Consider the following 25766-nt stretch of genomic DNA (forward strand, 5'->3'; position numbering starts at 1 on the left):
AAAATCAAACACAAAAAGATAAACATGTTTGAAATAAGTAGTAAAGTGGACTAAAATAGCTGATAAAGAGCAGAAAAGGAAATACTGGTTAAATTTGAATAAATAACTAACAAATCAACCACGACGGATAATATGCAACCTGTGTAGGTTTCTCAAGGATAAGAGGAAGAAATATATATTTATCTTTATATGAATATTTAAATATGGATGGATAGATAGATATAGATTTAAAAAAGGAAGGAACAGTTATCCTGGCAATTAACATGCTGAAAGTATAATTTCTAACACTCTTGTAAAAAGATAGACAAACTGAGAGATTACCATTTATCTAGATGCTAATGCAAGCAATGGTAATGGTACCTGCTTTCAACTACCTGAAAGGGGGTTCCAAAGAGGATGGATCTAAACCAGGGGTCTCAAACACATGGCCCGCAGGGTTATTTTCTGTGGCCTATGAGCCCCTCACAGCCCGCGGCCAATTGGAGCTGCTGTGGGTGGTGCTTGAAGCAACAGCAACACACAAGCCCTCCGCCCTTCCTTCCTCATGTTCCAGCCTCTTCCCAGAGCAGCGCGGAGGCAGGGCAGACAGGCAGGGAGCCTGCCCTGCCCCTGGTGCACGCCGGGCCAGATCCTGCCCCCAAACCCTTCCTGCAGCTGAGCCCCCTGCCGCACTCTGCACCCCGACCCCTGCCCTGAACCCCCTGTCTCACCCCTCCTGCATCCCAACCCACTGCCCTGAGCCCCTGCCGCACCCTTCTCCCGACCCCCTGCTGTACCTCTTACTCCTCCTGCACCCCTTGGGGGCAGAGTTGGGGTGGGGATTTCGGGGAAGGGGTTGGACTGGGGGCTGAGGGGGGGCTTCATGAAGGGCTGAACGGGGGTGGGCTGGAGGGTGGCGAGGTGGAGGGTCAAGCATGCAGCCTCGGGCGAATGTACTAGTCTCGTGTGCATGTTGAGTTAGACTCTGATCTTTAGACTCGTTCTCAGTGGTACGTGATAACAGAACAAGGAGCAATGGTCTCAAGTTGCAGGGGGGAGGTTTAGGTTGGATATTAGGAAAAAAATTTTCATTAGGAGGGTGGTGAAACACTGGAATGGGTTACATAGGGAGGTGGTGGAAGCTCCTTCCTTAGAGGTTTTTAAGGTCAGGCTTGGGAATTGGTCCCGCTTTGAGCAGAGGGTTGGACTAGATGACCTCCCGAGGTCCCTTCCAACCCAATAGTCTATGATTCTTGTTTCCGTGAAGATTAAATCTTGCCATGCAAAATGGAGTTTTACTGCTGAGTCCAGACAAAGATGTTAGCTAAGATGTTTTAAGACAACTCTATCACACAAACAGTGACGTTGGAACAGTTTTTCTAGTGGGGGTGCTAAAAGCCATTGAACAAAACTGTAAACCCTGTAAATGATGGAAACCACTTCAAGCCAAGAGGGGCTGCCACACCCCTCGTGCAAGCACCCACGCACACAAATTGCCCTCACAAAATGGCTACTCCATTTTTCTGATCCTCCTTTACATGAAACCCCTGTTATCTGAAGCAGGTTCCTGTCCCCAGCTTAAATCAGGGGACATGACCTCTTTCCGATAAGGGGAGTTTGGATAATTGAGGTTGCAGTGTATAAGGATAGAAATGTCCAACATGCTGTTTGTTTCCTGAATGTCCCTAATTTCTTTTACTTTACCAAAATGCAGAATACAGAATTATGGATAGAAGATTCCAAGTTACTAGTAATTCTTATGCTTCTGGGTTTGTGTTATAGCCAGAATGTTTCTGTCTCATAGCATTTATGTGTGTTTTTAATAGAACTGTATTGGTGTCTACTGTACATTAACCTTTGAAATAAAATGGAACATTTTCATTATTGATGAGGAATTGTATCCATTCTGATAGACTAGTGGAGAGTAACTAGACACTCGAATCATTAAATTAGTGGGTGACAGCTTTCCAGGTGCTGCTGCTATCTCTTTGAGCAGCTATTATTTATTCAACACAGCATGTTGTTCCTTCAACTGAGAAAAGGCAAGTACTTTTTCGAGAGAAAACAATGCCAAAATATTGTTTCATTTTAGCCTCAATTTCTGAAACTGACTGAAGTTTGAAAATGAGCTATAGCTACCATTTCTTTTTGGTGCAAAAACTTCTCCAGGGGGTTACAGAACATTTGAGTTTGGGTTCTTTTTCTAGTGTCTGGTTACACCTTTTATAACATGATCGTCTTCTCCAGTACAAGTCGCATATATTACAGTTGCCCAATCACAGTGCTCATGCTAATGATCAAAGAAGGTGGTGTCCTGGTGCATTCACCTTGTGTTTTCTGGCTGCTGAACAAGATTAACTGCTTGCAGCTTTTCGAAAACGTGCTTACTCAAAAACATCTTTTGTTGAATTCCCAGAATATGAATAAGTTTCAGCACAAACTTTCTTTTGCTTCAGGGACAATGATCAGTTGGTTGGAATCAAAGATTTCTTTGTCAAATCATTTAAAAAATGGAGCAGCTCAAGATTTTTCATCAGAGCCAAACAAGCCAGCATCTGTCATAAAGGAGCAGTCTATGCCAGAGCCCTGCCATCTAACAAGGGTAAGGTAATGTGGCAGCCCCAGGTCTGTGAGGAATGTTTCCATTTTCAGGATTATCTGGAGATATTTAGCAATTTTTTTATATAATGCAGGAAAATTATGGTGGTTCTCCTGCCAGTACAGACATTTTAGTAGAATAAGGAGGACCACTTCTGAATTAAATGTTTTGTTGCCTTGTAGCAAGTCTGTCGTCTTCTAGTAAACAACTGCAGGGTGACATATGAATAAAATGTGTTAAAAGGTATGGGGAAGGCGCAAATTAAAGCATCAGTTTAAAATATGTAAATACACAAATTATTCCAGTTAGTGTTATTTTAACACTAGAAATCAGTGTGAAGTGAATAAATTGAATTTTTCCAAATAGTCACCGTATAAACTACTTTTGAAAATTGCTCAGCGGAGGATAGATGAGGGAAGCTAGTTGTTAGAAGTATTTTATAACTTATTTGCCTGTATATTATTGCTTTTTTCTTTTTCAGTCTTTAGAAAAAAACTAATCTTTTTAACTGCCCTGAAGTCAAGTGATGTTGAATTCTGTTGTATTTTCAATACTCTAAACTATCAATTATTTTGAAGGACAAAAACATTCTTGTAAAATACAAGAATAATGAAGATTGTGAAATAGAGGCTTTTAAGTTGCAGTTGTAGGCAACTTGGTTTCTGAGAGTTGTGTGTGTATGACACTAAACTCTTTGGGGCAGATTACATGTTTAGGGTAATTATTCTGTATGCATGTAACAACATCTTGTCTCACTTTTTTCTTTTTTATAACATCTTTCAGTAAAGTTTGTATAAGAAACCTAAAAATGTAGACTAGGTTGAAATTAAGTATTTAATTCACATAGACTTTTCTTTCCGTAATACAGGCAGATAGCAACCCCTGTAGGCCAAGAAGCAGAATTACCCTTAAGATGAATAACTCTTTACCTTTACAGAGTTCATTCTAAATGTATGTGTCTTGCCAAAAGATTTAAATGTAGGGCAAGTACGTAAGAAGTGCTTTAATTACTACATTGTCTGTGGTTGGAATATAATTATTCTCAATGACTTCTTAGATTTATAGGATAATAGAAACATAGGGCTGGAGGACATCAAAGATGTCATCAACTGTAGCCCCCTGCGCTGAGGCAGGACTAAGTAAACCTACACCATTGGCAGGTGTGTGTTCAACCTGTTCTTAAAAACCTTTACACTCTCTTTCATTTGTAAGTACAACATGATGTAGCATCAGCAGAAAAAAACATGAAACACTTGTGGTAATATAGAGGTCTAGTTTTCTTTGGAAGCTCATTTGAGACCATTCCCAGTCTGATAGATTTCTTTAAGGTTTTTTAGACTTGCCTCTCCTGCCCCGTGAGGCACAGGTTAAGCTTTTTAGTCCTTTAGGGTTTGAAATGACTATGGATTTCTCACACCAGGAACCTGAAGAAATAAACCCAGACGATGAGCTGGAGGATACATGTGTTAACAAAGAGGATGACCTCGGAGCAGTGGAAGAACAGCGTAGTGTTATCTTACATCTCTTGTCTCAGCTGAAACTTGGCATGGATTTAACAAGAGTAAGTAGGCAAGGTGTGAAAACTGTCTGTAGTGCAAGTGAAGTGACACCTAACTTTTGTCCATCCAAATGCCATATGGCAATTTGCCAGGAGCTTGCGGAAACACCTATTTTGTGTAAAATGGAATAGATAGTAGCTACTTTGTACAGAGTTTCAGCCTGCAGAAACTTCAGGTCCCAACTTCAGCCTAATCTGCAGGACTTGAAACATGTATTTGAAGGATACTAGCCACTAAAATAAATTTTTTATATATATATATATAAAAAATATAAAAAATATTCCCCTCTCACCCCTATGGGTGGTATGTGTCTTCCTCAACCTCGGGTCCTCTACCAGAGGCCTGGGAATTTGAGGGTTCTGCGCAGTATCTTAGCTGTTCCTAGCACTGCACTCTTCTGGACAGAGAGCTCTGATGTTATTCCTGGGATCTGTTGGAGCCACTCACCCAGCTTAGGAGTCACAGCCCCGAGAGCTCCTACCACCACTGGGACCACTTTGGCCTTCACTTTCCACATCCACTCTAGTTCCTCTTTCAGGCCCTGGTACTTCTCCAGCTTCTCATATTCCTTCTTCCTGATGTTGCTGTCACTTGGCACTGCTATATCTATCACCACTGCTGTCTTCTAGTGATAGATATAGCAGTGCCAAGTGACAGCAACATATAGCTTACCGTACCACCCTAAAGGCACCTCTGCTACAATTTAAAGAAACAGCTGTATGCTGTAACTGTGTGTGTAAAGAGAGAGAAAATTCTCACTTCATCCCCTTTCTCTTGTTCTTTGCAGCTCTTTCTCTGCCTACTTTGTGTTTCTTTACTGCTCTCCAATATTTTCTCTTCCTCTCCCTCCTCTTCTGACATATCTACATACCACTGTGATACATCCCCGTGCCCTCACACAAAGGGGTTGGAGGTTTAACCAGATTCATAGTAACTAGAGGGCTCAAGCAAACGACCAATAGTCCAAGGGTAACTTCCCTGCAAAACTCCGGGGGAGAAAAAGGGACTGACTCCAGAACCTGTTTTGTGTGTATATCTTCTTTAGCAGTCTCTAGCTAGCAAGTCTTATAAATATGAGTTCTTTTTTTCCAACCCTTATCTGGCTGTTAGAAAGAAGAATGAATGTTCTTTCTTTCAGTTCTCAGCCCCAGAGCATTCTGGTATTCACAGGCAGTGGAGTTTTGCTCCTCTTTCACTCTCCTGTTTTCTGTTCGCTGCTGGGAAGTATGAGCTCTCTGCTATCCTGACCCTCTCCCACCCACAGTTCTGCTGCTGCTCAGAACTGTATTTAAAGGTAGCAGAATGAAATTGACCTCCTCTTGTCAGTTTAACTGCTGCCTTCAAGATCTCAGTAGCAGCAGTGAAAACTTGACAAACTAATTAGTTGTCCCGCTTGCATGGCTTGAGGTGAAGCATGGTACAGAAGCAGACACTGGAACTGTTTTTTGCAGATCTGGGAAGATTAGGCTGCCACTAATTTATTCTTAGTTTACACATGGAAGATGGGGAGATTTTCTTCGCAACTAGACTAGAAACTTTTTTAAAATTAAAGATTAGACTCTGCAGAAGTTGATGGTATTTGGCCAGAAAAGCTTTCTCCTCACCACAGAAGATTGGGTTTTTCAAGTCTCTCTGCTCTGAGTGGTGATTTGCTTGAATCAATATGGCTAACTGGATGGTGAAGTTTGCATTCTTGCATTAAAGATGAAGACACCTGCAGGCCACATTTTTACCACCCCTGCTCAATCAGGATTCAGTTTAGTTCTTCCCACAACTTAGTCCTTACTGCCATTGATATGAAGGTAGTGTGACAAAGTTCCTTCTCCTACCTTGGTGGGTCCTGCGCTTATTGGCGGATTTGCTCACCTCAGTGATCTTCCGCTCTTGTGGAACCCACAGTCTGGGTCAGCTCCTCCTGTGTCTGATCAGGAGTTGGGAGGTTTGGTGGGGAACCCGGACCCGTCCTCTACTCCGGGTTCCAGCCCAGGGCCCTGTGGATTGCAGCTGTCTATAGTGCCTCCTGTAACAGCTGCATGACAGCTACAACTCCCTGGGCTACTTCCCCATGGCCTCCTCCAAACACCTTCTTTATCCACACCACAGGACCTTCTTCCTGGTGTCTGATAATGTTTGTCCTCCTCAATCCTCCAGCAGTACACTCTCTCTCTCTCTCAGCTCCTTGCCCTCTTGCTTCCAGCTCCTCACACACGCTCCTTCTCCTCTGGCTCCTCCCTGATTGGAGTGAGCTCCTTTTTAAATACAGGTGCCCTGATTAGCCTGCCTTGATTGGCTGCAGGTGTTCTAATTAAAGTAGCTATCTCTCTACTGCCTTCTAGAAAGATCTTAATTGGCCCCAGATGCCTTGATTAACCTGGAGCAACTGCCATTTGGTTACCAGGGTACTAGGGATTTGTTTAGCCTGGGGCTAACATACCTGTTTCTCAGTACTTTGCTGCAGCCATCTGGCCTTGCCCCATCACAGTAGTTAAGTTTAGATTTGTTTTTATTCTTCTCCTTTTCCTCATAACAAATTGTTAGTCATGTTTTCCCTTCCTTTATGGCTGTTTCCCATTTTGGAGTATTATATATACTTGATCATAAGCAGGCTCGTTTATAAGCCAACCCCTACAAGATGGATAAGTAAAAATGGAAAATTTTTATAACCTGTTCATAAGCCGATTCTATAATTCAGGGGTCAGCAAACTTTGGCTCCTGGGCCATCAGGATAAGCCACTGGTGTGCCGAGATGGTTTGTTTACCTCGAGCCTCCGCAGGCACGGAGGTAAACCTAAGTAAACAAAGTGTCCCGACATGCCAGCTGCTTACCCTGATGGGTTGGGACAGCACCTGATGGGGAAATTTTTTGGGGGGGAGAAGCTGAGAGTCAGGGGAGTAACCCCTGTGATCCCCCCACACATGACCCTACTCTCTCCCCCTCCCTTCCTACCTTATCTGGGGAGGGCCAGGGGAGGATGTCTCTGACCTGGCTGGCAGCATGACCGCAGCCTTTTCCGGCAGGTCAGACCATGCGGCACAGTCGCAGCATGTTCCAGTGGGATGGGCCGGGTGGCATGGCCGCAGCGTGCTCCGGTGCCCGGACAGCACAGCCACAGCTGGCTCTGGGGGTGGGGCCAAGTGGCATGGCTGCAGCCTGCCAGTCCCGGAGCTGCAGCTGCTTTGAAAGCTGGGGAAAGAGCAGCGTGGCCAGAAGCGGGGAGACTCTGGCTTCGCCTCTTCCCTTCTGGCTGTGCTGCCTCTCCTTGTTCCCTCTGTTTGGGGGAGGGGCTATGTCCCACCTCTCCCTCGCTATATCCGTTTATAAGCTGACCCCCTTCTCTGGTGCTTCCCTTTTTTACTAAAAAAAATTGGATTTGTGAATGAGTATATATGGTAAGTTCTCTTAGGTTTGGGTGTTTACTTCACCATAGGTTTTTTGTGCTACTTCTTGTTTTAAGTCTTTCATTAAAAATAATTTTAAAACTTTCTTTTTCATGCCATTCCCATTATCCTAAGAACATTTTGCTTATTGGTGCCAGAATGGACTTTTCATCTCTGTTAAAAGTATCGAATCCCTATTTCCCATTTCCTTTGTAATGTGATTACTTCAGGAATTTATTCATAAATGTAGTCTATTTACTTATTTTTAAGTTGTTATAGTTTTTTGTCTTTATTTCAGGTGGTTCTTCCCACTTTTATTTTAGAGAAACGTTCTTTGCTGGAGATGTATGCAGACTTCATGTCTCACCCGGACCTCTTCATTGCAATCACAAATGGAGCTACCCCAGAGGAGAGGATGATCCGCTTTGTTGAATATTATCTCACTTCATTTCACGAAGGTCGCAAAGGAGCAATTGCTAAGAAACCGTACAATCCAATCATCGGAGAAACGTTTCACTGCTCTTGGAGGATGGCTAAGGGCGAAGTAGCCTCTGACTCAAATAGTAACTCTTCATCCCTCTCCCTCTCAGAGCAAGCCACTCTTTCACAAGAGCCAGAGGGCCAAGTGGAGTCAGACTACTATACAGTCAGATTTGTAGCTGAGCAAGTGTCCCATCATCCTCCCGTCTCAGGGTTTTACGCGGAATGTGTAGAGAAGAAGATGTGTGTAAATGCTCATGTCTGGACAAAGAGTAAATTCTTGGGAATGTCAATAGGAGTAACAATGGTTGGTGAAGGTGAGTAATTTATTCACTGCAGAAATGGAAGGTGGTTAAAAATATTAGTGAGATAAATGTAAAATTAAGTTCTGTGAACTCCAGTGTCGGAATAACAAGTAAATCTTGCTCAGTGGTTGCATCTATAGGATTTTCAAAAGAATTCATTTGCAGGTTGTTTATAGGTTATTTTAAGTGTTTGTTTTTGCTTTTTTAACAAAATAGCTCTGGGTCTCCTCCATTTACCTTGAGAAAGAGATTGAGAAACCTTAAAGTTCTGTTGTTAGATGACATATTTATTTATTATGGAGTGCAGAAGTTGGCAGATGTGCATCGTAGAAACAATCAAGGGATTAGTATCAGAGGGGTAGCCGTGTTAGTCTGGATCTGTAAAAGCAGCAAAGAGTCCTGTAGCACCTTATAGACGAACAGACGTTTTGGAGCATGAGCTTTCGTGAATGAATACATGCATCCGACGAAGTGGGTATTCACCCACGAAAGCTCATGCTCCAAAACGTCTGTTCGTCTATAAGGTGCCACAGGACTTGTTGCTCCAATCAAAAGATTGCGTAAGATCACAAACCTCCACAGGGCTATAGTATTGCAGAAAAGCAAGACGTATCTAGAAACACAACATGAGATTTTGAAGCAAAAGTACGATTTGTGCAACCTAAACTGACTTTTTTATTATGTCTCCAAAGCACAAAACAAATTAGAATGTACAACATAAAATACTTAACATAAATGTTAATTTTTCCATTGCCATATCTAAACATATTTTACACTTTATGATTCAATTCTTTAAATTTGCTTTACATTTAATAATGGGATCTCTTTAATAAGAATGTTGCTCATTATCCCAGGATTCCATTTTCCCTTAATGTAAGTCATCAAGTTGCTGCTTTTGAACTGGAAATGCCATCTCAGCTCTTTTTATCCTTCATGTTTGTGTTGTCCAATTACTGTGACTCACAGATGTTTAAATATAATCTGCACTCCTGATACAATGAGGATAGGCAAGGAACATGTAAATCAGTGCTTTGAGTCTGAGGAAGGCAACTCCTGGAGCTGAAGTCTCCCTCCAGACAGTTTCAGAGACCATGTGAGCACCTCTGCACTGCTGTTCTTCAAAGATCTGAAGTTTGCCCTAATGTCATTTCTTTAAAACTTGATGCCTCTCTCATCTGCCCATGAGGTGAGAGGAATTGTGCCTAACTCACAGAGGGCATGTGATCCCTCAGCATTATGGAGGTGAAAAGCTGCCTTCTTAATGGTCTGTGTCAGCTGCTGCAAAGGCATGAATGGAACAGAAGACCGTATGATGACAGTTAAGGTTTAACTTGTGAACCTGAAAAAGACAGGATACAAGAGAAATTGTGAAAATCAAATGTCAGAAGAAACACAGTGACCTAAGACTACAGGGGGCGTCAGCTGGCATAAGCACAAGCACAAAATCACTTTCTTCTCACACTTTTTTTTTTTTTTTTTAAGAGACAGAATCAGAGGTAGGTAGATCTGATTCCTGAGAAAATGTCAAGAAAATTTGAATGTTATCACTTTAAAATTTAATTGTAATGACTATTGCATGAACAGCAGTCAGGCGATAGTTGTGTTTATCTACAAGTCAGTAACAAAAAGGAAGTGAGAGGAAGGAAGACTAAGGCTGCTACACCCCTTCTGGAAAGGTGGAATGTACCATCTACCTGTGGGGGAGGGAAGTGAAATGTGAACATCAACCTCCAAGTTCTCTGGCTTTGGTAATTCATTGCACATCTCATGCTTGTAGCCTGGTTCCAGAGTGTGAATCTCTTACCATTATAGCAGTAAAACTTTTACAAGTGAACAGTTAGCTGCTACTATGCCTGTACAGCACCAAGCTTTTAAGTGATTCAAGGCAAACAGCAAATGTACTGGTACCCAGGATACCCTGTGTCTGTACTTGTCTGTTGTAAAACCTAACTAATGGTAATATGGAGTTAACAAAATTCTTTTTGTATCTGGAATCTGTAATGGTGATAGTTTTACTGGGAAATTTAGATGTATTTCCTTCAACAACCACTTGCCCCAGTACTATAAATTGGAAACATTTTGACGACACTCTTATTTTTGCATGCAGGACTCTTAAGTCTTTTGGAATATGGAGAGGAATACACGTTTTCTCTACCTTGCGCATATGCTCGATCAATTTTAACTGTTCCTTGGGTAGAATTGGGAGGAAAGGTCAATGTTAATTGCCCCAAAACTGGGTATTCTGCAAGCATTACTTTCCATACGAAACCATTCTATGGTGGCAAACTGCACCGGTAAGTACACTCATTTTATTTTTTTACTGAATTCCCTATACTGTATCACTCAAACTCTGTAAATGAATACCTTGCCTCTGGTTTTTGTCACCATCTGTTTGCATGCTGAGTAGCCTTCAGTGATGCATTTTTTTTCTTCTATTCTTGAAACTGTTGAGGGATTGTGGAGTTATGAGGCAGTATTGCATGGCCCAGCCACACAAACTTCACAAGCAAAAGACTGTTTCATTGCTAATTAGTCAGATAAAATTGAGGCTGCGAGTATCTGCGTGCATGCGCCCATGCACCCAGTTCAGGTGATCTGGAGACCGGACTTCTAGGTTTTCATTCCTGGCTTTGCCAATGACTTGGTTGTGACTGGGCAAGCCATTTAACCCTGGTGTGTGTGTGGGAGAGGGAGAGGGAGAGGGAGAAATGACACACCAAAAAGGTTTGGTGTGAAGTTTAATGTTTGTAAAGCACAATGTATTTAGATTGCATTTTCTATCTGAGTTATCAAAATACTATTACTGTTCTGATGAAAGAATCTCCAACTTGCAGTAAAAAAACAAAAATCAAAACCCTGCAAGGTTGTTAGCCTGAGAAGGAGAGTGGGGTGCCAATGGTTCATTTTAACTGAAAGCATGTCTCATAACCAGGAATATATAGTATAGAAACATTTACAGGCTTCTGTAATATTGAATAAAATATAAATGAGATTACATTAAATGCAGAAAAGGGGTGAATACAAAACAAGAGCTATAATCAATGTAAATATTAGTAACACTAAATTATCCAAACAAACAAACAACACATTGTGGTCATTGATATTCCATCCCAAAGGCTTTAGTAGACACGGAGAATGTGATGCACTGCGTGCTGTGCAGTGTTGGGGGTTGGATTCTCTCCCCATAGTCTCTGTTCTGTTTCCCGCAGACTTACTCAGGCTTTGTTTGTGATGGAGGTAAAGGCCAGGAATGAGTTTCACACTAAGACATTTGGATTCAAGGGAAGAGACAAGTTAGATTGCTGTGGGGCCCATAGTGTCGTAAGATCAAGTGATCTTGGGCACTCCCATACAAAGATTCCGACACTCAAATGATGGAAGAAGGAAGACATATATAGAAAGGAGACCTGTAGTGAAACTGTTTCTGACACTTACTGTGAACTGTTATCTGACATCAGCAGATTCATCTTTCAACCATCCACTGAACACAGTGCTTGTTAAAAACCCTTACTTAAATATTTCATATTTTTTCCATGTTTAGTCCAATAGGCCTGAACAATAGAGGTTTTTACGTGTAATTGGCTTTGACAGTTTATTGCGACTCTGCAATTTGCTGTTGCAGAGAAACAGTTTAGGGAGGTTGTCTTAATAAAATGTAAAAAGCTTCTCAAACTTGAGGACCCATGGTGCCAGGGTAGTATCCCAGTGGGTGCAGAAATCTGCAGGCTGGTGCAGTTAGATAGCATCAAGTGGATTCCTGCCCACCCCCCTTCTGCTAGGAGCAATTAATACAGATAGTTGGGTTTGTAAAACATTTTTGTCCCTAAATCCCAAGATTCATATGGAAGATGAAAATCTAATTATATTGACAGGTTTCATATGTCCTCCAGGGTATTTTGATCATTGAAGTTTACCTGGTCTCTTTGTTTGTCATAACTTTTTCAATTACTTAAATAGCATATTATTTGCTTTTTATTCATACCCTACATATTGTGTCTTCAACTTCATAATCATTTTGTTACGGCATTCTCTTTACCCGTGTGTGTGTTTAACAAAAAGAGCATGGATTTTTTTTTATAATTTTTTAATTGTAATGGTTAGTGATTTGGGAGGAATGGTTTCTGTGATATAAGTTGGTGATTGTGGTGTAGTATATTGCTTCATAAAATTAGGAATTCTTACAGAGAGGGTCTATTTGGTGTCACATGTATCATTGATATAGCCACAGTTGCTTAAACATATTTTCAATGAAATTTTGAAATTATGGTATTTTGACATTACCCTAAGCAATCACTCTCTGAGACGAAGTAGCAGCATTGTTATAGTGACATGGGCTGTTCGTGAATGTTGCCGTGACAGCAGCCATTATAGATTTGGTTTGAGTGGCCCATGCTGTAAGACATCGGTTGGATATCTGCTTGTCAGCCCTGTGCCAGATAAGATTGCACTGTACTCAGCTGCATTGCTGAGGATTATAATATTCAACAGAGTAATATGAATGTCATCTACATGATTAAAAAATCCAGTATCAAGACATATGTGGTATTCTTTGCTGAAACTTATTCTGCCATAGGCTGCATGATATATGGGACTGGGAATGGTTGTGCAGTGCAAGGTAATGCTAATAGGAAGAAATTTAGGTCATAATGATCACTAACAGTGTGACAGAATATCACTCACTTGCGAAGACCCAATGATTGAGCTAAAATCCCAGTTAGCTTTATCTATAAATCAAACAAAGATACCAATTTGTGATTGACACTGTGATGTCTCAAATTGTACAAGCATCCAGTGTCAGTTTAACTGTTTTACAATTTAAATATGAAGCTGATTAACACATGAAATGTGTAAACACAAATACTGGCCGTCTTAGTCTGTAATTCACTCAGAATGCACCAGTCTGTTTAGAGATATAACTGAGATAAATGAGAATTTCATAATGTAGAATAGCTTCAGTGGTGTGTAAAAGTGGCAGAGAATGCAAAGCAACATAAAATCAACAGACTTGTAGGTTACTGCCTAGTCTTGATAGTTACTTTAAAAACTGTTTAACGCACTTTATCCGTACACCGTAGGGTGAGCCATGCTAACTGGTAAAACAAGCCTTCATAGGGAAATATGATTTTCAAGTTTAGTGTTCGTCTAACTCTCTCACATTGCGTTCTTCTCAACTGCAAGTGTATAGTTAAGATGCATCAATTCTGTTCGGTCTAATATTCCGGTAACTACTCCAACATTTTTTGATCTGGGTAAAATCAAACTTATTATTCAAACACTTGTAAAGACTTGTGGGAATATTGCATATTTTTACAAGTAAAACACAGAAGGCCAGATTGTCTCATATGCTGAGATCTGCTCAGGCCTGGGCTACACTAGCGAGGGGGTTGAACTAAGATACGCAACTTCAGCATTGAAGTATCTTAGTTCGACTTACCTGGCTGTCCTCATGGCGGCAAGTCGACTGCTGTGGCTCCCCCGTCGACTCCGCTTACTCCTCCTGCTGAGGTGGAGTATGGGCGTTGATTAGCAGATCGATTTCAATCCCCGATACACTGAACACTACTCACCGATTCGGCGGGTAGTATAGACGTACCCTTAGTGTGGGGGAGAGGGGTGGGATGCCAGGCAGCCACTGTCTGCCTTGTGCAGCTCCAGCCACAGTCCCGGTGTAGGTTAGGGCAAACATGGGGATGTGGTTTTAATCTGCGTCAGCTGCCATCAGCCCCCGCAGGACTACCTGTCATCTGAGAATTGCTGGAGTGCAGTTGTTTTCCAACTCAGTCCTGGCATCTGACCTACACTTGGGCCAGGAGAGGTGTACGGGCTATCCTAGCATTGTGCCAGCTCAGAGCTTTCCATCCCATTGGGGAATTCTCATCTAGTCCTATATGGCGAGTAGCCAGCCCTTTTGTGCTCCGTAAGTACCTGGTGATTCAAAGAACCATATGTGTAACAGAAGTTAATGCTACGGTAACTTCACACGCTGAGCCCCACAGAATGTAGGTGTGGTTGGAGACCAATGGAAGTGTCACCACTGAGCAAACCTCGTTTCCAGTGGGAAGGAGAACCTGGGGAGTAACATGGTATAGATCCATTCTGTACAGATAACTGGAGATACGTAAGGCAGAGGCTGGCTTCCCCAGTGAAGCCTTGAACTCCACACAGCTGAGAGACCACTTGTCTTGTCTGCTTCACTAGCAAACTCTCACTCTTCCCCTCTCATAAGGGAGAATGAATCTTCAGCACATGAAAGGGTGGGGAAATTTGGCTACTTTTTGCTAAGTCTGACTGGGTCAATCAAGCTTTCGAGTCTCCCTCTCCAGTGTCACTTCATTGTAAATCCATTGTCATGCGTTCTTTGGGCATGTGGTTTGTCCCCCATCCCCCCCCACACACACCCACACAAGTATGCACTCATGGGAGTGATGCTAATACTGTGTATATATAGCATCTTCTATCTGAGGGTCTCAAATGTTGTATGAAGCATGAATCCATCTCAACACCCTTGCTCTTAGTCATCCAGGAAATCTCTGGCAGAGCCAGGAATGGTACACAGATCTCCGAGTCTGAGTTTTGTGCATATCTTCCCCTCTGTTCTTGCCTCATTGTTTCTTTTAATGCAATACTTGCATTATACACCTAAAAAAGTAAAGAGCAAGTGGCGTATAGGGCCAGCAGGTGAAGATAATTATTCTACAGAGAGAGTAAGCTTGTTAACATGTAAATAAATATCAAACTTGATGTCCAGGAGAAAAATATTAACTGTAGTAATGGTTTACTAGTGTAACCCATATGTCAGTTTCTTTTCAGCTCAGTTCTCCTGTGAAAAGGCTTTCAAGTTTTTAAGTTAAAGCCAAAAAGCTGAGTTCCGTTGGGTAATATCACAAGAATGATAGAAAAACGGCATTTTCAATATTCCCCCTCCCAGCTTCTCCATGCAAATGCACAGTTTAAGTAGCTGACTTAAAAATTTAGAATGTGTGAAAGACTAGCTTGCAGTTTCTTTCGAAATGAAATGAAATGTAAATGACAAGACAGTCAGAATAGGCCCTAGCAGTCTATTCTCAGTTGTGGTCTTTTTTTTTTTTTAATTGTTTTCTAGAGTCACAGGTGAAGTAAAGCAGAATGCAACAAACACTGTAGTCTGCAGAGTGCAAGGTGAATGGAACAGCGTGCTTGAATTCACCTACAGCAATGGAGAGACCAAATACGTGGACTTGACAAAACTGTCAGTGACAAGAAAACGAGTACGGCCCCTAGAGAAGCAAGGGCCATTTGAGTCTAGGTAAAAAAAGATACTTACATCTGTTTAATTGCTTTATAAAATCCATGGAATTCCTCAACTTACAAACCAGGCTGCCTAGGAGAAATCTACAGACTTAAATATCCAAACTCTGGGTAGTGTGTGGGACCAGTAGAGCCAAAGTGATCTTGACTGTTCAGGAATAGATAGCACTGCTTAGAGCTAGATGTATTGCAGGCAAGTGCTATTTAAAGTGCATATTCAGGGCACAGATGATCACTGTCTCGTGAGTACGTACAGTGCCTGCTATAGAGAGACCTCGGTCTTGAGCCTTTGGACATTACATAGTACAAGTAATATTCCTCCATGCAGCCCAGCAGTTCTTTACAGGAGTTGTCCTCAGCAGAAACAAAACTTGTGTGGAAGTTTTAAGATGCATGCACGTATCCATTTGGGATTAGGCTGAAATTTCCTATACTTTTTCATTTACATGCCAATCTAGCATTGCAGTCGAGAGCAGCTTAATGCAGGCCTAGAGATGGAAGACTAAATTCTGAGCTCCTTTTCTCTTGTGCCTCTCAATCCTGCTCTGTTTTACATCAATTTGTTATGCCCAAGAAGAGGTTGGAGTATCATTGTTCAATAACGTCACCTGCTGAACACCAGTTCTGTATGTCAAGCCACTGTAATCCAGGAAGCCTCTGAAAAATGTGAAATCAATTAAAGCTTCTGATTAGGCTCTGCCTCTGTCACAGAGGTCAAAGAAGTCTCAGATTCCATGACTTTCTGCGACCTCCGGGACTTCTGCAGCGGCCAGTGTGGCTGACCTTGGGGCCACCCAATGAGCTGGCTCTGGGGCCAGCTGCTCAGGTGGCCCCTGGGACAGCCAGACTGGCCTCTGCTGGGGCAGCTCTGCAGCCAGCCTCTTGGGCAACCCCACAACCAGCAACTGCTCCGACGACCCCTGGCAACTGGTCCTGCTGTCCCTACGCCCTTCCCCACCTCCTTCCCCCCACCCCTGCAGCACTGGTCACCCGAAGTGCCCCCTGCAGCCGTGCCCCCCCCCCCCCCCCCCAGTGCAGACATTGCTCTATGTCTGCCCCCTGCAGCAGTGGCCGCGAGTCCCTTTTGTTTCCCCCCCCCCCCAAGATTTAGTCACAGATGTTTATAGTATACATCTTGGACAGGTCATGGGCCATGAATTTTTGTTTATTGTCCATGACTTTTACTAAAAATACCCATGACTAAATTGTAGCCTTACTTCTGATTTATAGGCGACTGTGGCAACATGTAACAGAGTCTCTGAAGGATGGAGACATCGATAAAGCAACAGAGCATAAGCGAGCCCTTGAGGAAAGGCAGAGAAATGAAGAGAGACTTCGTGCTGAAAGAGAGGCACCGTGGAGCACAAAATACTTTGTTAAAGAAGTAAGTAACTATTGTGTGTGAGTAAAATGTATGTATTGTAAATGCATATACGAGCATGTATATTAACGTACAGGTCGTGAGCCTATAGAGGACATGCTAGGGAATGCTGATGACAGCATGGCATAGGGCCTTGGATCATATAATACATGTAATGACATTTCAGGCAGTGCATTCCTGTACAAGGCTATTACTATGTTATGATTTTTCCATTCCACACCAGGTGACTCTAAAGCTAAATGGTTGTTGGTAAAGAACTTTTGTGCATGAAATGCACATGTTAAGCACGTAGCTCCTTGCCCATAAATAATAAAAATGGAAACAGCAGCTTTTGATATGTTTACATAAAGGCATAAAGATATACAGTGACTGTTTCCAGAGCACTAATGTATTTTTCACCCAGCGCAACTAGCACTAGAAAAATAGTAGTCTTCTGTACTAACTTACCTGTTTAAGAAATCAGATGACTTGAATGGGGTATTTATTACCTCTGACCATCTCAGGAGGTCCCAAGAACTTGGTGGTTATGCATCTAACTTGAAAAATCCCTTTTGTGCCCTCAGGAGAGCTCTCTTCCTTTCTCTGCCTGTTGGTTCTCTGTCATTATTATGGGGGATATATAGATACACACACTTTTTCTCATTTTGCTAGCTGGTATAAGAACTTATATCCACAATATCAACCCTAGTGCCAGTTGCTGTTCAGCCGTAGTCTCCTGTCAGGGTAAAGTACTTGGCCTTTCGCTTCGGAGTTCTTCTATTGGGGAATCTGGATTATTGCCCTTGCAAAGCAGCTGGATGGCTTAAGAGCACCCAGATCCCTAGCATGCAGGAGAACATCATCTGCTAGCTCATAGCACACCCTGGTTTTGTAATTATGATCCCACAACTGCAAGTGTTTCTTTGTGTGGCTTAACTTTCTTCGAAAGTAAACAACGTTTACAATTCAGCTGAGACCCATAGAAGCTGTGACGTGGTTTAAAAGTGGACTGAAGCCAATGAATACCTGAGCAAAACACAAGGGAAGCTATAAGAGCTGATTGCATCGTGTGCATATAAAACAAAAACATAATTTGTGACTTACCAGTAAGAAATGTCAGAATAGTCTCGCTACCTCAGCTCTCCATCAGCTTGTTTTCATTAATGTAGATTTCAGGTTTTATGCAGCTTGTCCATTCAATGGTTGGAGCATGATCAAGCTGTTATCCTTGTTATCTGTAAAAGGTGCCCTAAAAGACTAGGAAGTTCTGGTGTGACAGCCTTAGAGCAGATTTTCCTTCCTATGTGGAAACCAGTAGCTGTTGAGGTAGGTAGCCTGGTTCTCCTTTGTGGAGGAAATAGAGGTATGTATTTCAGCTATGCTGTGGTGATTCAGATCCATATTGTGACAAATTTGTGTGATCACAAATGCAACAGTACAGTAAAATATGAAAAGCAAAAAAAAATCTCTAATTCAGCAGAAGGTTTAAAATACTTAGAACTAGATATGGTTCTGAGTCTCAAACTGCAGGGCATTCTAAAGCTAAATCAAAGGGACCACTGCAGAGTATTCCTTTTCTCCCAGGATATGTCTACACAGCTGACTCAGGCTAAGGGGCTGTTTAATTGTGATGTAGACATTCAGGCTGCAGCCTAATCCCTGCAAGGTGGGAAAGTCCCAGAGCCCCAAGCCTGAATGTCCACACCACAGTTAAAAAGACCCTTAGCTGGAGCCCAATTTAGATGGCATGGGGCAGCCGTGGGCATCTAATTACATTGTAGACATACCCTCAGTAACAAATCCCCATCTCTCGTGGTTCAGAAATTTTGCTTAAGTAGCCTCTTTGATCTCAGAGCATTATCTAAAAATCTAAATAAACTGAGTTTTGGTTTCTGAAAACTTTCGCTGATGTCTGTTTATCTGTGGCAAAGTGAACAAAGAGAGAGAGTGACTTAACAAGATAACATTTTAAATTTGGGAGAGCATATCACTGTTGCATACTAAGATTTTTACCGCACAAAGTAACTGATACCTTGAGTTAACTTGTGAACACAAGAACTAAATATTTCAGACTTAAGAATATTTTTTAATCAAGTAGTTTGTTCTAATTGCATCCCTGAGTGACTGTTGACAGGAGAAAGGTGGGTTGTGTGGTTTTAAAAAAAAACTTTTTCAGATTTTTATTTGAAAGCAGAATTTGAGATACTGAGAGGCTCAGAGAAGGGTAAATAATATCCAGAACCATTTCATCTGTAGATCATCTGTTCAAATGTAGCCCAAATTGCTTGTGAGCACAAGCCATTTCTCTCTGATGGCTGTTTGCTTAGGCTTTGCAAAATATGTTGCTGGTCTCAATCCAGACCACAGGGTGCCAGAGTTGCATCATCATATCTACATCAGTTAGTGCTGACTGCCATTGTTGTTAGTCCCAGCAGAAACACGTTACTTTACTGGAATGAACATGATTTCTTAAAGGGCTTGTCTACATGGTCAATTACTGTGTGACAAACCAAGGTCTGTAAATCTGCAGTGTGTTAACTTTCTGTGTGCTAACTGGCCGTGTGGACACTGCTGTCACACCCTGAAAGTTCCGTAGAGCACTTTGGCATATTCTGTTTAAAACAGCCAGATGTCAAGGTGCGCTACAGACCTTCTGGTGCATGATAGTAGGGCTCACACTGTGTCTTACTGTGTGGACACACTAGTGCACTGTAGATTTACATCCTAGCTTGGCACACGCTATGTCTGAGTGTGGACAAGCCCTTAGATATCCTCATCCCCTAGAGATGGTCTCTCCAGAGCAAAGTTAAGACACGTTGGCAGGAGACTATTGGGACGCTTGCACTGCTGATATCTGTGTATACATACGCTCTAGTTTCCAGTGCTGTCAGTCCTATGTCTGGCATCACAAAATACTTTTCTATGTGAATTCTGTAATTATTCTGTGTAACTTTTTTTTTTTCCATTTGAATTGCAGGGAGATGGCTGGATGTATTATAACCCCCTTTGGAAAACAGTCCCCACCATACAGACTCAGCAAATGGACACTAATTAGATAAGACTCTTCAGGATGAGTTCTCTGTTTATCTAATCTCTGTCACTCTCAAAACACAGTAGATAACACTGTGTCTCCTGTTTTTTATAATTGCACAAATTCAAATGAGTGTAAAGGAATAAAATACTAGGGCACTTTAAAGGTTACACATAATCAAAGGTGTAGAGCCCACCTTGCCAGGTATGTTCACCGACTTGTTTTTGTATGATCCGAAAGATTTTATCTGAATTATGGAATGTGTTCTCTTAAGCAGGTCCTACTGCAAGCTGCCTAAGATATAAACCATTTGACTTCCTGAACAGCAGCAGTCAGATGAAATGTTTTTGCCTCAATGGCTTTAACTTTGGAGTGACATGTGATCCTTTTTTGAGAATCTGTGCACTGAGCTCTGTTTAATAACTGTGAAATACTCAGTACCCATGTAAACAAAACAAAACAAAAAAGTGTTTGCTGCTTGTATACCCAGTGATTAACCTCCTGACAGAAAACTGGAGGAAGTTTCAGAAGTTGCACCTGGAATCAGTGTTAAGAATCATCTGGATTTGACAAGACTTTTTTCCTTCAGAAAGAATGTGTGCATGCATCGGCGGGATATGAAAGCTAAGTAGGGACTACCTTTTTTTCAAGGATTTATAAAATTGATTGGAATTGTAACCATGGAAACATTTTTCCTCTGAAACAATTTGGTATACTTGAAAGAATTGAATGAGAAGAATAATTCAGAACACTTTTCAGCTCCTAATTTTATTAAATCTCACTTTCTGAGTGACTGTTTAAGATTTATTCACATTGCAAATGTAAGGAAGTTAAGCCTTTTTTCCCCCCAAGGACTAAAGCTTTCAAACTGAACAGCAACCATAAAACAACTGTTGTATTAATTTCTTCATCTCCATGCATGTGATCATCTTGAAGGTGAAGTGCCAGTGTTACATGCTGTCCATTGGATTGGTTTGATTTTTCTCCTTTGTATATTTGTTCAGAACAAAAAAACAAAGCAGTTAAATGTGACCGTTGAACATATGGACTGTGGTTTAGTTTTTTCATAGTACGTGAAAAGGCTTATTTTGCTGGAGACTTTGTTTTAATATACGTACAAACAGATATCAGGAAACTGTATTCAGGTACAAACCTCCTTCATTTTTTATAGTGTAAGTATTTTACTGAAGTCTAAGAATTGCTGGCAATTAAGAATAGTACTGATTGTCTTTCATTATTGTTACTACAAGCTACCTTAATTTTCCAAGAGTGGTGCCTTACTCTGTTTTTTCTTCTGATGTAGTCTTCCAATCAGTGTATATGACATTATCTGCCACTCAGCAGCTTTTGTAAATGGCTTGACCTGTTCCATCATAGTGAGAACTCATAACTGTGTGATCTGGTAAGATATTTTCCACTGAAGGCATAAGAATGTAAGAAGGCATCAAAGAGAATTTAAATAACCATGTTAACATTCAACAAGAAACTGTAAATTGTGCGCAAAAAAAAAAAAAGTTTGGGTTTATGCACAACTACTTTGATTCCCTTGTACATTTTGCTGTGAAATGCACTGAGGTCTGAATATAAGTCATAGTCCATGTGTGAGGAAAAATGGAGGGAAAAATAAAACTAAAAAATGATTAGCTTGTTTTGTCTGTTTTCCCAGAGTCCAGGTGATTAGGATGAATATTGTACGTACATCATTTTTTCATGTCTCTATCCATATTTCCACGGCCTCCCCAAGCTGTAGTATCTGACCACCAGTACCTGTAAGAGTAACTTTCTTCTGAAGAAGGGTGTGCCGGTTAGGCCCTGTGTAAACTATATGCTTCTAGCTTTGTATAGAATACCCTCTATTTTTCCTTACAATTTTTTAAATAAATTGTTTAGCGTGTCTTAAATTCAGAGCAGGAGTAACATTAAAAACTGAAACTACTGGCTTAGTTCCCTGTAGTGCCCTTGTGTTTGACAAATAAATCTTAATTTATTTTACAGGCAATCTTGCTATAATTTTGACTAATCATTATTATAAAAACGAACACTTTATACTAGCCAAGATGTAAAGAAAACAGATTATCTGTTGGTATTAATGATTTTTTTTAACGATTCACTTAGGATTTTCAGTTGACAGGCTGTGCTTGTTGTCAGTGTATACCTTTACTGCTCCATGTATAAATCCAGCTTAAAGGAATATAGAGAGAGCCTACTAATAACAGGTGTAATATGTTAATTGTGTGCAAGGGTCTGTTTATTAAATCCGCAGAAGCAAAGAAATCAAGGTGAATGCTGAAACTTGATCCTTTACCCAACTGTATTGTCCCCAGCTATTTGAGGTCTATTGGGGCTATTTGAGCCCTGTTGGGGCCCAGCACAATGCAAGATTTGGGCCTATGTTCCTTCCTCCCCTATTCTGGTGGGGCTCGATCTTGCACTTGTTTAAGTCAGTGTCAAAATTCCCATTGACATTGACGGTGAAGAATCAGGAGTCTACATACTATTTTTCATGTGTCAGTGTTTCTTTCCTGGACCATCAGAAGTATTTCAGTGAAACATTTGGACAAACTCAATAGAAACAATCACTTTCAGTCTGAAAGCAGACACAGCAATGTAACTCAACACAAATATTTAGTTTCAGCTATTCCCGGAAAATTGGGACTAAATAGAAAGTGACAGTCACAACTTTCTTAAGTAGCCAGTGAAATATCAGTGAGATGGTAATCTTTAAAGGCTACTTACTGATCAGAGGTACAAACTTGCTAGATAATTGGTCAAGGAGAATAGATGCCCCCTAAGCAAGTGCAGATATACAGAAACCATACTTTGTGTGATTGTTGATTAAAAACTTCTCCTAAGCTGCTTCTGTGCCTAAATATGGATTTGAGCGCTTAAATAAGTGACCTTTTTTTCAGAGGTGCTGAGTGCCCACAACTCATTAACTCAGTGAAAGAGCTGGGTGCTGAGCATTCTGCTTTACTCAGATGCCTGACTTTAGACACCGAAGCTTGAAAACTTTGGTTTCACTTGTTTCTTTCCTGTTTGTTTTCTTGAAAACAAAGTGGCATAAAAATAGCAGAGTTCTTGTTTTCAGGCAAAATTCTCCCCCTCCCTCCAACGTGCTCTTTACAATATCACCCACAGACTACGTATACTCCCTTTACAAAGGAATTGGACTTCGACCCTGGGATGTATGTAGGCTTTACTCTTGCTTACAATGTTCTCCTTCCCCCCACACTTTGGTGGATACAGCTCCTCTTGTGAGAGAGCATTCAGAATGCTTTTGGAAGCATCTTAAGTTTATACTTATTCTGTGAGTTGCACTGTTTCTTCAGCATAATGTCAATTTCAGACTTGGTGCTGTAAAACTTAGTGCAGAAATCACGTTAGCCACCTGCAGATGTGGGAGTGGTAGTTTCACCTTTTCTTTCCTATGTGTATGCTGTAGATGGCTGTCTTGCTCTCTGTGTATAGTCAATGGTAAGGGAGGAAGTGGGTTGAGATTAGTGGCTGAAAGAAGTGAGGTGAGGGGTTGCCTGGGGGAAAGGGAGGATGCTCCTGGTAAATGGGAGAAGAGAAGCTTTTCCAAGTGCAGAGAGCCTCGAGTCCCAAGCAGCAGGAGGAGGTAGAGAGCAGTCAGGGGAGAGGATTGAAACAGTTCCTGGCCAGGGGCTCTGAGATGGAGGTTTAAAATAGATACCCACCAGAATACCTAGCAAACCTTTTCAGTAAAAAATATTCTCGAGAATTGATGCTTCTGTAACACCCACATCTATACTCATGCAGTCTCTCTCCTTTGCCCCGTTTAACAACCTGAGAGAGAGATGGAAACACAGCTTGGAGGATCTAGGAGAGGAGCAGTTTTAAATTGGGTCACACTCCAGTGAAGCAATCCGCTGCAAATCCAGAGTCAGGAGTCTTTATACTGAATCCCTCTCAATATCAAAGACTGCAAAATCCTGCACAGCCATTGTGCTGCTTTCTCCCACCCTTCCCCTTACCTGTACGGTAGATCCATGCAGCTGCAGACTTACGGGCAACATGCCCCTCCGAATGCTACCACATACACTGCCTTTGTGGAGATGACTTTGTTGTGCAGGAGCTTGTAGGCTTTCTTGCTGAGCAGAGCCACATACTTCTCATTGCATTTCAATCCTAGCTAGGCATAGTAGTGTGTCTGAGGGAGTGGAGTAGGATTTCAGTCAATGTGAAGAGGTTGGAAGTGGGGCATGACTTACCTTATCTTCTGCCATTCAGCTAAGAGCCTTTCCAGTAGAGGGAGGAGCCCAACTGCTGTAATTGGAAAGGAGGGTCCAGGCCCTACCTAACCTTCATGTCATTTGCCACTTGACTCTTAGATCACAGAAGGTGGAGATGGAAAGGATCTATGTGATGAACTAGACCTTCCCTGTCATCTTGCCAGTATCACTGTTAAAGTGCATGTGCTGTTACAATATATTCTCATTAGTTTGATTTAGAAGATAGCTGGGAGTCAGGAGACATGGTACTTGAAATTAATACTTAGCTGACATTCTGCTTAAGTGCTGTTTAGAATGGAACCACATCCTCTGAATTGGTGTGTTCTTTTTCTAGCCAAGTAATTTTGTACTCTTAACACACAGCTGGAAAAGTCAAGCATTCCCAGGCATTATACATTGAGGAAAAACGTGTTTGGTGTTAAAGCCAGTGAGGCTTTTGCTAATCTAATTTCAGGTGTCTCATTGCACTATAAAAAGGGCTGGCTGATTCTGAATGGTTAATCAGAGACAATGCCTGTTTTAATGAGCTCCTGTCTAACATCTGAAGTTTATAGGCTAGAAAATTAGGTAAAGCTCAGTGGTGCAAGAATGAACATGAAAAGAACTAAACTGAAAGGAATAGAGGTGGAATCCAGGTGCTTATTAATAAAGGTTAAACATTCATTTTAAAATACTAAAGAAAATGTATTAACATTGTACACTTAAATACAAAATAATCAATTTCTATACAATGTGTCCCTTTAACCAAAGTATTGATCCCAGGGCACTTTGAATCATAGAATATCAGGGTTGGAAGGGCCCTCAGGAGGTCATCTAGTCCAACCCCCTGCTCAAAGCAAGACCAATCCCCAGTCAGTTTTTTGCCCCAGATCCCTAAATGGCCCCCTCAAGATTGAGCTCACAGCCCTGGGTTTAGCAGGCCAATGCTCAAACCACTGAGCTATCCCTCTCTCTTTGCTTTGTACTTACCAGATGGAAGGTCTGATAAATAAGTTATAAACTAGCTCTTAGTTAATTTTAGGAAAATGAATTGAGGGTTTTTTAATTTTTTTTTTTTAGAGCCACGTATTTGTCTTTAATCTCCTTGTTTCTTTTTAATACGAGGCTTTCATTTCTTCCTGTCACTGGGTATTTCTATTCCCGTCACTGGCTTGATGTTCCCCAGTTCGATGGGCTGTTTTGCTGCCTTCATTGTCTGTATTGTTGTTGAGGATGTCATCACAGTCCATTTGTGCCATCAGATTGAACCGCTCTGCCACACAATGGGCTGTAAGGCGAGCCTCGGGGTCATGGTCCCAACACTCTGTGATGGTGTCGCACAGAAAGCGCATTCCCTGAAACAAGACGATCTGAGATTAGGTTTGGAGGGTCAGGAGAGAGAGGCATGGGAAATAAGCATTTTGAAGTCCTAGGATTACAGTGCTTTTGGGGAGGAATTGCCTCAATGTTACTGCGGTTATTTCCCATTCTAAGTACATGGGGAAACAGCGGTATCACGAATACTACTGGGTTATAACTGCTGCCATTCTAATTAT

General features: G+C 41.5%; 2 protein-coding genes across 2 annotated transcripts in view; one reads left to right on the plus strand and one right to left on the minus strand.

Moving 5' to 3' along the window:
- Positions 1 to 21618, plus strand: part of OSBPL11 (oxysterol binding protein like 11) — a 71676-nt gene extending 50058 nt beyond the window's left edge. Inside the window, exons 7-13 of the mRNA XM_032793988.2 lie at positions 2436 to 2581; positions 3999 to 4139; positions 7814 to 8312; positions 10408 to 10594; positions 15403 to 15585; positions 16818 to 16971; positions 19925 to 21618. Of these exons, the coding sequence (XP_032649879.1) occupies positions 2436 to 2581; positions 3999 to 4139; positions 7814 to 8312; positions 10408 to 10594; positions 15403 to 15585; positions 16818 to 16971; positions 19925 to 20002 (1388 nt within the window). The 3' untranslated portion in view covers positions 20003 to 21618. The remainder of the gene's footprint in view (positions 1 to 2435; positions 2582 to 3998; positions 4140 to 7813; positions 8313 to 10407; positions 10595 to 15402; positions 15586 to 16817; positions 16972 to 19924) is intronic.
- Positions 21619 to 22665: 1047 nt separating this feature from the next.
- Positions 22666 to 25766, minus strand: part of LOC116832884 (TGF-beta receptor type-2-like) — a 61633-nt gene continuing 58532 nt past the window's right edge. The window contains exon 7 of the mRNA XM_032793989.2: positions 22666 to 25565. Within this exon, the coding sequence (XP_032649880.1) occupies positions 25353 to 25565 (213 nt within the window). The 3' untranslated portion in view covers positions 22666 to 25352. The remainder of the gene's footprint in view (positions 25566 to 25766) is intronic.

The sequence above is a fragment of the Chelonoidis abingdonii genome, chromosome 10, assembly GCF_003597395.2.
Source record: "Chelonoidis abingdonii isolate Lonesome George chromosome 10, CheloAbing_2.0, whole genome shotgun sequence".
Classification (NCBI taxonomy): Eukaryota; Metazoa; Chordata; order Testudines; family Testudinidae; genus Chelonoidis; species Chelonoidis abingdonii.